General features: G+C 40.8%; 3 protein-coding genes across 12 annotated transcripts in view; all 3 read right to left on the bottom strand.

The window, feature by feature from the left end:
* The window catches only part of LOC125031047 (FH1/FH2 domain-containing protein 3-like), a 137,217-nt gene extending 128,054 nt beyond the window's left edge, over nt 1–9,163 (bottom strand). For 9 of the 10 annotated variants that reach the window (XM_047621473.1, XM_047621476.1, XM_047621475.1 and 6 more), the window contains exons 1-5: nt 7,981–9,163; nt 7,768–7,854; nt 6,686–6,745; nt 4,503–4,617; nt 4,082–4,139 (exon numbers count right to left, since the gene is read on the bottom strand). In XM_047621473.1, the coding sequence (XP_047477429.1) occupies nt 4,082–4,139; nt 4,503–4,617; nt 6,686–6,745; nt 7,768–7,854; nt 7,981–9,016 (1,356 nt within the window). In that variant the 5' untranslated portion in view covers nt 9,017–9,163. The remainder of the gene's footprint in view (nt 1–4,081; nt 4,140–4,502; nt 4,618–6,685; nt 6,746–7,767; nt 7,855–7,980) is intronic. The other variant, XM_047621479.1, reaches the window with a different exon arrangement.
* Nucleotides 9,022–10,931, bottom strand: LOC125030983 (PH domain-containing protein DDB_G0287875-like). The gene is made up of 2 exons (XM_047621402.1): nt 9,092–10,931; nt 9,022–9,029 (listed from the first exon to the last, which is right to left on the bottom strand). Exons 1-2 carry the CDS (start codon nt 10,929–10,931, stop codon nt 9,022–9,024), a joined length of 1,848 nt encoding a protein of 615 aa, XP_047477358.1.
* The window catches only part of LOC125031046 (protein split ends-like), a 45,088-nt gene continuing 43,494 nt past the window's right edge, over nt 10,907–12,500 (bottom strand). The window contains exons 3-4 of the mRNA XM_047621471.1: nt 11,140–11,344; nt 10,907–11,104 (exon numbers count right to left, since the gene is read on the bottom strand). Of these exons, the coding sequence (XP_047477427.1) occupies nt 11,041–11,104; nt 11,140–11,344 (269 nt within the window). The 3' untranslated portion in view covers nt 10,907–11,040. The remainder of the gene's footprint in view (nt 11,105–11,139; nt 11,345–12,500) is intronic.

The raw sequence follows: 12,500 nt of genomic DNA, 5'->3' as shown, positions 1-12,500 counted from the left end.
ATACAGTATATATATAAACATACATGAAAGATGGAATAATGCAATACCGCATTGATATAGGTGTATAACAATCCTCCCTGACTTGGCCTCGAGGCCAGGTCAGGGAGGATTGTTATACACCTATATCAATGCGGTATTGCATTATTCCATCTTTCATATATATACCTCAGTATCTGACTTCGGTTTCGAATTTCTAAATCAATTTCCACCGAGTGCCCACGGGGAGTGTGTGTAAAACCTCGCTATCATTACTCATGTATGAGTAGATAGGTAATGTCTATGGAAGCTAGATAGCTCCTAGTTGCACACTCCTTTTAGTGGGTCGTGTGGTATGGTTGGTTTAGTACTGGCCCTCCGGTCTCGTACCCGGAGTGACCTAGGTTCGAGGCCAGGTCAGGGAGGATTGTTATACACATAAACATACATATATGCATATATATATATATATATATATATATATATATATATATATATATATATATATATATATATATATATATATGCATATATTATATATATACATATACATATATATCCATATATGTATAGATATGTATATATAGTATATGTATATGAATATATGCATATATATATACATATATATATATATATATATATATATATATATGTATGTATGTATACACGTGCACATATATATACACAGACACACACAATGTGTATATATATACACATATATATATATATATACATACATATACATATATATATATATATATATATATATATATACACACACACAGACACACATATATATATATATATATATATATATATATATATATATATATATATAGAGAGAGAGAGAGAGAGAGAGAGAGAAAGAGAGAGAATATACATACACAGTTGCTCATTTCATCCATAATTAACTAAACATGCGTGATACTCGCCTACTCTAGTAACATGACCAAAATTACTTCCTAATCTTCGTCCATGCACGCAACAGTCATGGTCATGAAATTTTCTCAGGGCATGGGCAGTGGGGAACAACATAATCATAGCTCTGATTTGTCATATTTAACATATTCATTTTAATCAGCACTGAGGAATAGCGATATAACAATTCATATATAGTAACCGTTTTCTCAGCTTCATCCGATTTTTCAACACAATAAAATACTGAAAAAGTAAAATAATAATAATAATAATAAAATAATAATAATAAAAAAAGATAAATATGCCAATATCTAATTCCATCACTGACGAATGAAAGATCATATGTTTTATACGGCAAAATTTATCGAATATCTATTTCATCTTCACCATGAAGCGCAGGCCATCTACGCGCCGCTGTCCTACGTGAGCAGAATGCAGCGGAGGGCTTGAGAGGCAGCAGGCAAGTGCGTTTTGCGCTAACGGGAAGCAGAGAGGCGCTGCTCTCAGCTTGGCATGTCCGCCTCCTGTCATAGCAGCAGCTCTTCCTCGTGCTGCATGTTCTTGCTCACATTCTTCTTGCTTATTGCCGAGATACTTGATACGTTTTTTCTTCTGGCTCTTTCATTCACGCTGTCGCCTTTGCTCTCTGACACCACAGCTGGAGCTCTCTCCGACCTCATTTTTCTTTCTTTTTCATTCCCTTCTTAAACCGTCCACAAACTCCAGACATTCTCTGAGCATTTAAGCACTTATCACTTCCTCCACATGTTTTTGTGTTCGTCTCCCTCATAAAGTTTCTGTGGTATGTTTCCTACTTACCAGCCATTCTTGTTCCAGGCTTTTTCATTTTCTTCTTCGTGTTTGAAATGTAACTCTCCTATTCTCCATATTTGAAAAAAATCCTCCTTCCAGTCGTTTGCCATCTACTGGTTTCTTCTCTTCTCCGTCTCCATCCACATTTCACGAGACAATACACGATAATTATCTCAACTCCTCCTAGCCCCCTTTTCATTACGATACAACATCCATCCCCCTTCAAGCGAACCCCATTGTGTAACGCTGTCGGCTGTTTCCACTCCAACCTTAACATCATTAGCACGTGTGGTAAAAAGCGTGACATTATCGCTATCACCACTGCCACTTCAACAGTTTACGTCTGTTTTTTCCATTGTCACGGTGATGTTCCATTCACGCTCATTCATAGACACACTTAGTTTCATCTCCCTAAACGCGTCAGCTTGTCCAAACGATTTAAAATCCTTTTAAATAAAAACATCTGGGCAGCAGGATGTCTGCTCAAATGTTCTTAACAACACCAAGGTTACTTTGTGGATCATATTTCACTGGCAAAATATGCCTTTTTTTTTGGAGGCTGGGAAATCGGAGACATTTAAGTGTTCTAAGAATTTAGAAATTGGCAATACAAATCCTAGATAATGCTTAAGAAACGCACTGTGTGGTCTACTTCTAAATAATATACAATTTGCAAGGTACACTGAAGCATTTTACCGCTATTATGCAAAGACAATGCATCATGACACTAGAACTACACACGATACCAATTGTACAAACCACCTTCGTTTAACCATAGTAACAATTCACATGCAAGTCAACGTCCTAAGCTGACAGCTGCTGAGAACCAGTAAGTCTACATCAACATAAAACGTAACCTGCTGATACCAAAAGCCACAAATCTAGAATGTGAATTAATTTCAGATTTTGAAAAATGAAAAGCAAATCCCAACAAAGTCAGCGTTTTCACTTTCGAATTCATCATCCGTGTTTGTGCAGCAAGTTTGACTATTTCCAGGCAGTCACGTAATGAATCGTGCATATCTGACCCATGACCGAGAGGTTATCTCATTTTTCCTGTACCTTCCATCCCCTGTAACAAAGCATACAAACACTCCATGACAAAAGCCGTGTGTCGGCGTATAATACACACGTGACTAGAAGAAATCATAAGATTAGAGTTACCGCGACGCATATTTCAGTTTTCGAAATCAGGTGGAGATGGAATGTCAAATCTGGACAACCTTTGCAAATTCGTTAGCGTCAAATTTATAACTAAAAAGTCCACTTACCATAGCCAACTCAATTCATGCGGCATTTGCAGTAGTGTGCACGTAGTTTAAACCATTACATAATATTTACGAGGTAGCTGCATACAAAGGAAGGTAAATTACCTAAAGGTTCTGTTTAGTGAAGAACACTTCGTAAGATTATACTCGTTTCTGTCGCATGCAGGCGTTCTAGGCCTATGACTTCCTGTGACACCTTGAGGCAGCGGTGAGAGTCGGCAAAGGCCAGACAGAGATCAAGAGCAAATGCTACGAGTATTATATCACGGGGCGGGGTTCGGTGAGGCTCTGAGGTCTGGCTGAGGTCTAGCCAAGGTAAGAGGTCACCCGAGGGCGAAGGTCACACGCAAACGAGCATACGGCATTCTTGCCAGGACTTTTCTTTTGGATAATTATTGATTATCAACAAGGATATTGGAAACGGATATTTAAAATGTATGTAGTTCTAAGTAGTAGTAGTAGTAGAAGTAGTAATAATAATAATAATAATAATAATAATAATAATAATAATAATAATAATAATAATAATAATAACGAAAGTAATAAGAACAAAAAAAAAAAAAAAAAAAATTAATAGTAATAGCTGTAATAATAATACAGACATTAAAATAAAACATGTGACTATTTGCCACTATAAATGCTTGTTTATAAAGCGAAAAAGTAGACCAAATACCTAAGCGCAATCAATAGACCTATATCAATATCTGACAATATCATACTAATGAATACACTGTTAAAGTCCCAGCGTTTTTTAAATTCGACAATAAAAACTGAAGCATGGTCAGTACACGATGTTGCAGTGAACTCCAGAAAATGACGAAGCATTAATAAAATATTCCATACACAACACGATACTGAACAGCAAAATATCGTAACTGTCTTGAAAATATTGCACACATTTGGAACACGACCAACACCTCAAAGGAGAGAAACGCTCGTCCAGTTTCCCTACTTTGCTCTGGCAACAGTATTATTTTTGGTGGAAAGCCTTATCCCACACACGGCCTACAGCGATCGACTGCGCATCAGTCCCTAGCTTCAACAGACAACAATAGCAAATGTGGTTCAACATCGGCGAAAGGAGTGCAGGAAACGAAAGTACTCACCCCTGCTTTGACAGCGCTGATGATTTCGGCGCGGAGAGCTTCTCGTTTCTCCTTTTGTCTGTGGATCACAAGAAATGTTATCGCTTTCGGTCTAGAAAGAATACATTTAGTTGCTGTAAGTTTTAGTATTGCTAGAGGAATACAATTATGAGAATTTAACTACAAGTTACAGCGATTTGGGTTTTTTCGAAAATAATGATGTGCCTGTAATGACCTTGTCTGGAAGATTATCTGCCATGGCGCCAATTTGTAAAAGGGAATAACATCCTTGCAAATTTATAATTGTAATGCATCTATATTTGCAGTGTTACTGTTGTCATTTAAACAAAAACGACACAGCTTCAATTTGCATAATTCCATTTCGTCTGATTTGAAAAAAGAAGAGACTAACGAAGTCCGGAATCGTCCGTAACCCACTTACCGGATGATCACAGCCGAAGCGTCGATTTCCTCGATGTTCTCGTCGATCTCCGCCCGGTTGGCCTTGGCGTCGTGCACCTTCACGTCGGCGGCATCGATCTCCTCCACACTCGAATCTGCACGCACAACAAATCGCATTATCACTAGCACAGAAAAGGGCGATAAGCTGGGGTTGATTATAGCGGAGACAGATCAGTTATAATGAGAGCTGAAAAAAATTGCCATGAAGTTGATATTCTTCAGAAAATAAATGACGCAATAAAAATCACGTCGTGTGGGTTGAGGAGGAGAATACTGCCTTTTAAAATAACGTAAAAATCACTGATATGGGATGAAGGTAAAATACTCAAGTTAAACAGCTGTGAACATTAAATAAGGGGGAGATATATGGCCATGGGTGATGATGGTAAACGATTAGTGAAATAATAAAATACAAATTCGGGAAGGTCGTCTCGTATTACCCATAGATGTCACGCATATACTAAAATAGTACTATCATGACGCATTAAGGAAACATACAATTTGATCCCTCCGCCATCTTAGGCTAGAACGTGTGAATAAACGCTTTTCTCGCCTTAGCTAAAATAAGAATAATCTTATTGTCTACGCTCTACATTATTGTTATTTACATTTTTAAATACAAAATGTTATTTACCCATGAAAGGAAATACAAGGAGAGCAGAAAGGTTGTGTGTGTGTGTGTGTGTGTGTGTGTGTGTGTGTGTGTGTGTGTGTGTGTGTGAGTGAGTGAGTGAGTGAGTGAGTGAGTGAGTGAGTGAGTGAGTGAGTGAGTGGGTGGGTGAGTGAGTGAGTGAGTGAGTGTGTGAGTGAGTAAGTGAGTGAGCAAGAGAGAGAGATAGAGAGTGAGTGAGTGAGTGAGTGAGTGAGCGAGTGAGTGAGTGAGTGAGTGAGTGAGCGAGTGAGCGTGTGAGTGAGTGTGTGAGTGGGTGAGTGAGCGCAAGAGAGAGACAGAGAGAGAGAGAGAGAGAGAGAGAGAGAGAGAGAGAGAGAGAGAGAGAGAGAGAGAGAGAGAGAGAAACAGAGAGAGCGAGATAGATAGATAGAGAGAGAGAGAGAGAGAGAGAGAGAGAGAGAGAGAGAGAGAGAGAGAGAGAGAGAGAGAGAGAGAGAGAGAGAGAGAGCAGCAAACACATTAACAATATTAAAATCAACATCACGTGTTTAATGCAGTTTCCCACTTTGTGAATGAATTAAATAAACAATTACATATTCATGTTAGCTAATTGGCCTAACTGTGGTTGATTAATGATAATGATAAAAACTGCCTGGATTATATATTAAAGAAATCAATATACATATGCACCCGAAACCATGAAGGCTTTGTTATTAGGTTGTCCTGCTCAGTGGCGGGTCTCTAGAATGATGATGACACACTTCCAACTGATGTTCATTATGATAGGGATGTATCGGTGAAATGTAGTGACAACGATAACAGCTGAAGTAGCAATATCTAGTGGATTGGCTGTGCGTGTATTTCTCTGAAAGTTAGGCTTGTTTAAAGAGAGTATATATTATTCTAATGCGAAATACAAATGTAAAAATACGTTTTCGATCCTAATTTCTTCCAGAAAAAGCTATATCACCAAAAAAATTAAAAATACATCCTAGATGTGTTTGGTCTTTGATCACTTGACATATCTTTTCCAATTTACAAAGTAGTCACATTCATTTTCCAGTGGTTCGTTCGAATGCGTTACTTGGAGTCACGAGTTTTGTACAGCAGTTTACGATAGAACATGTCGTTTTCTATGATGAACAAACTATGCCGCTTTCTATCATCACGAAGTGGTAGTACGGAAGTAGTAAGGAAACTGCCTGATCGAAAATAATGTAGAAGTCATATCTAAATTGAATACACATGCTTTACCTAATATTTAGATATTTTCCAAAGATTGAAATTATTCGTACAGATCAATACGAAGAAAAGAAAATTAATTATACATTAAGAGAGCTTCAATTGCACATACCCTAAAACCATGAACAACTTACTGAAGCGATTACTATCATCGAGAAAATATCATTGTCACTATTGATGAAAATGGCGATGTTTACAAACATGATGGAGAGCATACTAATGCTATAAATATCAGCCTCGATCCCGCCACTGAGAGAAACAAGCACACACAGGTGAGCAGAAAACAGTGGTCAGGTGTCCCTCCTTACCCCGAAGATTCTTGAAGTCAATTTTCTTGGGAACTTTAACAACTTTCTTGCGGTGCTGACCTAAGACCGTGATTAGACCAAATGATTATTAGACAGATCAGCAACAACAGGTATTTCAAACCCTTTGCGACCTATATTATGAAAATATCATTATTTTCTTGGTTCTGAAAATAATTGACACTATAATAGAGACGTGGTCGCCTTGGCTAGGCAGCCTGAAGTGTCTTTGGAATAATATTCCAAGTACATGTCTAAAAGACGTTTTGGAGTAGGTCATATATGTATATATACATACATACTCACACAAACAAACACATGGATACATACATATATAGATATACACACAGGCACGCATAGATACATATACACATGAATACACACACACACACACACACACACACACACACACACACACACACACACACACACACACACACACACACACACACACACACACACACACACGCGCACACACACACACACACACACACACGCACACACACACACACACACACACACACACACACACACACACACACACACACACACACACTCACACACACACACACACACACACACACACACACACACACACACACACACACACACACACACACACACACACACTCATCCCTTAACTTATTACTGCTTATCTCCAGCCTTCGTTACCCTGAAAACACCGTCTGGAGAACTCTGAAATCAGCATACGATTTGATGTCACTGATGAGCCGTCAGAACGCTTTAAATAGAGACTGAACCTCAGACGAATCCAATCAATATAAAGGAAATCATTACCAATAAGAGCTGGCTTATGGTGTTTATAATGAACAGTTTAGTTGTGATATGCGATGCAAGGTCTTTTTTAAATGAAACTTTAAAACGGGCGGTTTAAATATCAAAACCATTTAAAGGGTGATTGAATATCAGAACTAGAAATCGGAGATTCAAATTGTTGACAATGTCGTGAGTTTAGAACTAAAATTAAGTTCACATTATCAACAGCCATCAAAACGAATGCTGAAAATGCACAGCTGCTGTTCCTGCGCATCGGGTTCACTCACTAGGAAGTAAGTCCGACTCACCGTCATTATCTGAGGCTTCCTTCTTCTTGGATGACGTCAAGGGCTTCAGGACTGACCCCAGAATCTCATCGATGTTTGTTAGTTTTCCTGGAAATGATAACATTTACATCTGAAAATTTACATCTTATGAATGCTTTCATAGGATTTATATATACAGCAAATAATCATGTTTTTAAGTTATTATTACATGTGATGAAACATTAAAAAGAGTACCTATGAAAAGTGACAAATTCTTTCTCGCCCGATCCTTCAGCAATTCCTTCTTCTCCTCAACTTTGGTTTCGTTTTCTGCTTCATTCTCCTCCTCTTCTTCTTCCTCCTCTTCCTCCTCCCCTGTGCCTCCCTCCGTCGACGCTTTTGAGTCTAAAGCACCGCTGCTGACCTTGCTTGAGGTGCTCTTCGTCTCATCTCCTTCCTCTTCCGTTGGCGGGGGGGAGTAACCCAATAATCTTTCCATCTCAGCAAAATTGTCTTCTACGTCATTACTGAGAATTTGGTCTATGTCTTCGGTGAAACTGATGAACAGTGGATTTTTCATCACCGGCAGGTCCGGGCTGCTTGGCCACTCAAACGTCTCATTTTCGTTCTGCGTGTCGTAGTCTGACCCGAAGGCCCGGCGCTGGCCGAGCACCGGACTGCTCGGCCATTCGAAATTGAAGTCGTCTTCCGTCTCTTCGGCGACACTTGGCATTTTGGAGATCTCTTCGTCTGTTTCGTCCGATAAATTGAGTTCTGTCTCGGTTTCTGTTTCGGTATCGTATCTATTCATTAATTTCGTTCTCCTTGGGAATGTGGGACTTGTACTAATATTCCAGTCAGAACCATCCTGTTCTTCTACTTGTGTTACTTTACGACGGCTCAATTCTGGACTTCCTGAAGGCCATTCGAAAGTACCCAGGTCTTTATCAGCTGTATCATCTGTCTTCGTGTGTAGTTCTGGACTGCCACTTCCCCACTCAAAGGTACCCAAGGCATTACTCTCGTCGTTCTTTGATGTGTCTTGAGCGTCATTCTCAGTATTGTCTGTGTAAGGTGAATGTCCGTAGATGTTTGCACGAGAGGCACATGGACTCCCGCTTGGCCATTCAAATGTCCCCAATTCAGATACGGACTTGTTGGACACTGCAGCATTGCCGGTCTTATTATATGGAAATCCTGAATTATCAGCACCTGAGTTTGTTCTTGATACATGTTCCTTACCATCTGGACTTGTCCTGTCTCCTAATTCCTGTAGTTTTCGACGTTTCATTTTTCTCAGTGAGCTTGTTCAGGCCTGACTTAGATTTCTTAACTGATCGAGATTTAGCAAGGGAGAAGAACTGACCTTCTTCGCCGGCAGATTCACTGGACTCTGAGGTTTCCGATGTCTCACTCTCACTGGAACTCTCACTCTTGGCTTCTTTTGTTCGTTTAAGCTTATCGCCGGATTTGCCACGCAAAAGATTGTTATTGCTTTTGCTCCTGCTCCCTGCAATTTTGCTAGATGAGTCGTTCCTCTCTCCTATGTCAATGTCTGGGCCAATGGATAGTTTTTTGTCGCCAAGAATGCTGGATCGTGAATTACTTCGGGATTTTTCTACATCGCCGATACTGCCGCGAGAATTATTACCCGAGCGAGATCTAGCCAGATTGGACGATGAGTTATTTGAACTTTGGCGCGATCTCCTCCCAACAAAATTCGATGTCGAGTTGTTGCGAGATCGCTGACCTTCCAGTATATCGTCTGAGGAACCCTTTTTCGCCATCCGTGGGGATGTTCGTGGAGATAGACGACTTTGATTTTCTCCTGACATATCTTCTCGGGAGCTCCTCTGCCTTCTGCGTAGAGTGATGGTGACCACAGGCGTTTCATCCTCACTCTCCGACGAGGAGGACTCAGAGGATGTTTTGCTTGTCTGAGACGACTGTCGGAAGCGTCGCATTGAACCACTGCGGCGCATGGCATCTCCTTTACCTTTGGAATGTTTTCTTTCTACAACCCTGGACTTAGACGATGTTTTCTCCACTGAAGGAGGCACTGGAGGTTTGTCTTCTCGTTTTTCTTCGTCACTACTGCTAGATTCCTCCTCCTCTTCTGGAACTTTCGTCTGTGATCCCAGTTTCGTTAGGTCAGATCCAGAGCCTTTAGATCGCTGTCGACTTATCTCTTCGAGCTTGGCTCCTGACCTTGTCCTCACAGTCCCAGTGGGAGGTCTTCTGCTTCCTTTGTCATCATCATTTCCCCGCTGTCTCCTTAGTCTTCTTAGTTCTTCTCTCTTCTCTTCTTGCTGCTTCCTCATAGCTTCTGTATCACTAGCTTTGATATCCATATTAAGGACTGACTTTCGGCATTCCTTATTTCCAATGTCTGATGTTCCTTTTCTCTCGACTGTTGGGGAAGTGGATGCTTTCCCATGGCCGAGGACGGGAGAGCGAGGTGGAAGAGGCGACGTGGACTTTGGACTCGAGTCACCAACGGCTAGGTTGCTTCTAGTGCGCGCCGTTGGCGTCGGTGAGGCTGATTCGTCCTTGTCTTTCAACCATTTGGACGGCGACGTGGAAGTCGGAAGGCTCTCTGTGGCGGCGGTTGAGTATCTGGACGATCGTTTGAAGGTAGGAGGAGCAGCCAAGCCTTGTGTTGGAGAAGTAGAAGGCTTCGTTGGCAGTGCTGGCACAGCTGCCAGGTGGCGGAAAGCTCGAGTAGGCGTGCTTGTGGTATTTGATGTAGGCTCTGTTGCCTTATTTTCATCTTTCTTCTTATTTGCTTCATCATCAGAACTTTCAGCAGCGGAACTAAAGTCGGCTGGAGCTTTGTTCTTTAGTACAATTTCCCCTGGAGTAAAGCTCGGTAAGACTCTCACTGCATTCGGAGACAAAAGCTCTAAATTTTTCCCTTCCCTCTGGTCATCCATTGCAGCTTTAGTCAATTTATCAATAGCATCTCTGAAAGCAGGTACAGCGACATCAGTGCCATTTTGTTGAGTTGATTTCGCCTGATCCGCCTGGTCAGCAGAGTTTGTCATGTCACGAGTTCTAGTCCTCGTGTAAGTGTTCGAGTTCGTTTCGGCGTCACTTCCGTACACACGGGATCTCCAGCCTGACCCACTGCCTGTATCGCTGCCAAGATAGCTGTTCTCCCTACTGTAAGTGGGCTTATATGAGTTGCTGGGCTCCGAGTCTTTCATGTAACTGTTACTTCGCGAGTAACTGTAGCGAGAACTGTAGTTGGAGCCAGAACCATAGCCTGAACCGTAGCCAGATTTATTGTAGTCGGAGCCATAGCCCGACTTCGCGTCAGAAGTGTACCCTGATCGTTCGAAATTTGTACCGCTGTTGAGTCGTGAGGTGTAGGAGCCTCCTGGAGACCTCCCGCCCTCGGAGCGAGAGGTCTCCCTGGAGAATCTGGAGGAGGAAGCGGGCGAGGGAGCAGAGAGCGTGGTGGAGGTGGGCGCGGCGGAAGTGGTGGAGAGGGAGGAGGGGCGGACTCTGTAAGTGGGAGACGCAGGTTTCGTGTCTCCGAACTTTGAAGCGATGGATGAAACCCCGGAAGGCTTCTCGTTGCTGTTGGAGCCGAAGCGTGAGCTGTAGGTACTGCCACCTGCAATGGAGACTGGGTTAAAGTAACCGTAAGGAAGTTTAAAAAGTCAGTATGAATATTCGTCATCATCAATGCCACATTTACCCCGCTTTACCATAAGTATGTATTATCTTTGCTATAAGAATGCAGTATCTTTCACTTCTCGTTACCATCTAAAGAAAAAAAAGGTATAATTAACCCAGTTAAGTCAGTGACCAAACAAATGACATTCACTGAAATTAAGAAAAGATATTGAGAAAAAAACAAAAAACATTGCAACATACTGACGTATAGACTAGATTCTAGACTAGGTTATGTCCTCTTGGTGGCACACATATAAAAGAAACCGAAATAAAACGAAGGTCTTTGTCCCCAAAGTAATAACTCAGCAGAAAATATAAAAGAAAATAGAAAGAACGTGAGACGCTTTTGTTCACACTAAAGTGGCAAACGCAATACTGAAACTGAGAAGAAAGAAAAGAGGCGTGATATGGAGCAAGCTGGAGTACCTGGTGAGAGAAGGGAGGTGGTGGAGGCGCCCACAAACCTGAGCGAGGTCGGGCGAGGGCGTGGGAGAAAGCCTAGCGGACCACAGTGACCATCAGTAATGTTTTGGCATGGATTGCTTTAAAATGTCGTCGATATACTTTAATTGAGGGTTTAGAATGATTCCCTTTTGCATCCATTACAGACGAGGTCCTCTACGTTTCTTAGACCTTTTTCACCGTTTATTTCTTAAACTAATTATTTTCTTTCATTTCTTATAATGACTAAGGATTTATATTTCACTGTTCAGTACACAAAATGGGAATTCTTAAGCATAGTAACTAAAGAATGAACTATTTCGACATCAGTCTTGTATCCCATCTAATGTACACTTCATTATTTATTCTGATACTTTGATTGCGTAATCCTATAATAAGGAAGTGAAAGAGTGTACTAGTCCTAAAAGCGACTGAATATATCAGATTTACAGATTTGCTATGAAGGTCATCTTTTGATACAAACAGTTTTGCAATTCAACATTTAAACTTAAGAGCTCTACCAATAAAAACATCTGTGCTTTAGCGTTGATATTCATGTTGGAAAATGTGTGAATACTAAGAATATATGCCTAATTATAGCATAATCTTACTGATTTTTGATTTATAATTTATGTTTATGATTACAGAGGTAA

Source organism: Penaeus chinensis, chromosome 12, assembly GCF_019202785.1.
Source record: "Penaeus chinensis breed Huanghai No. 1 chromosome 12, ASM1920278v2, whole genome shotgun sequence".
Lineage (NCBI taxonomy): Eukaryota > Metazoa > Arthropoda > Malacostraca > Decapoda > Penaeidae > Penaeus > Penaeus chinensis.
This window is presented reverse-complemented; position numbering and strand designations above follow the sequence as displayed.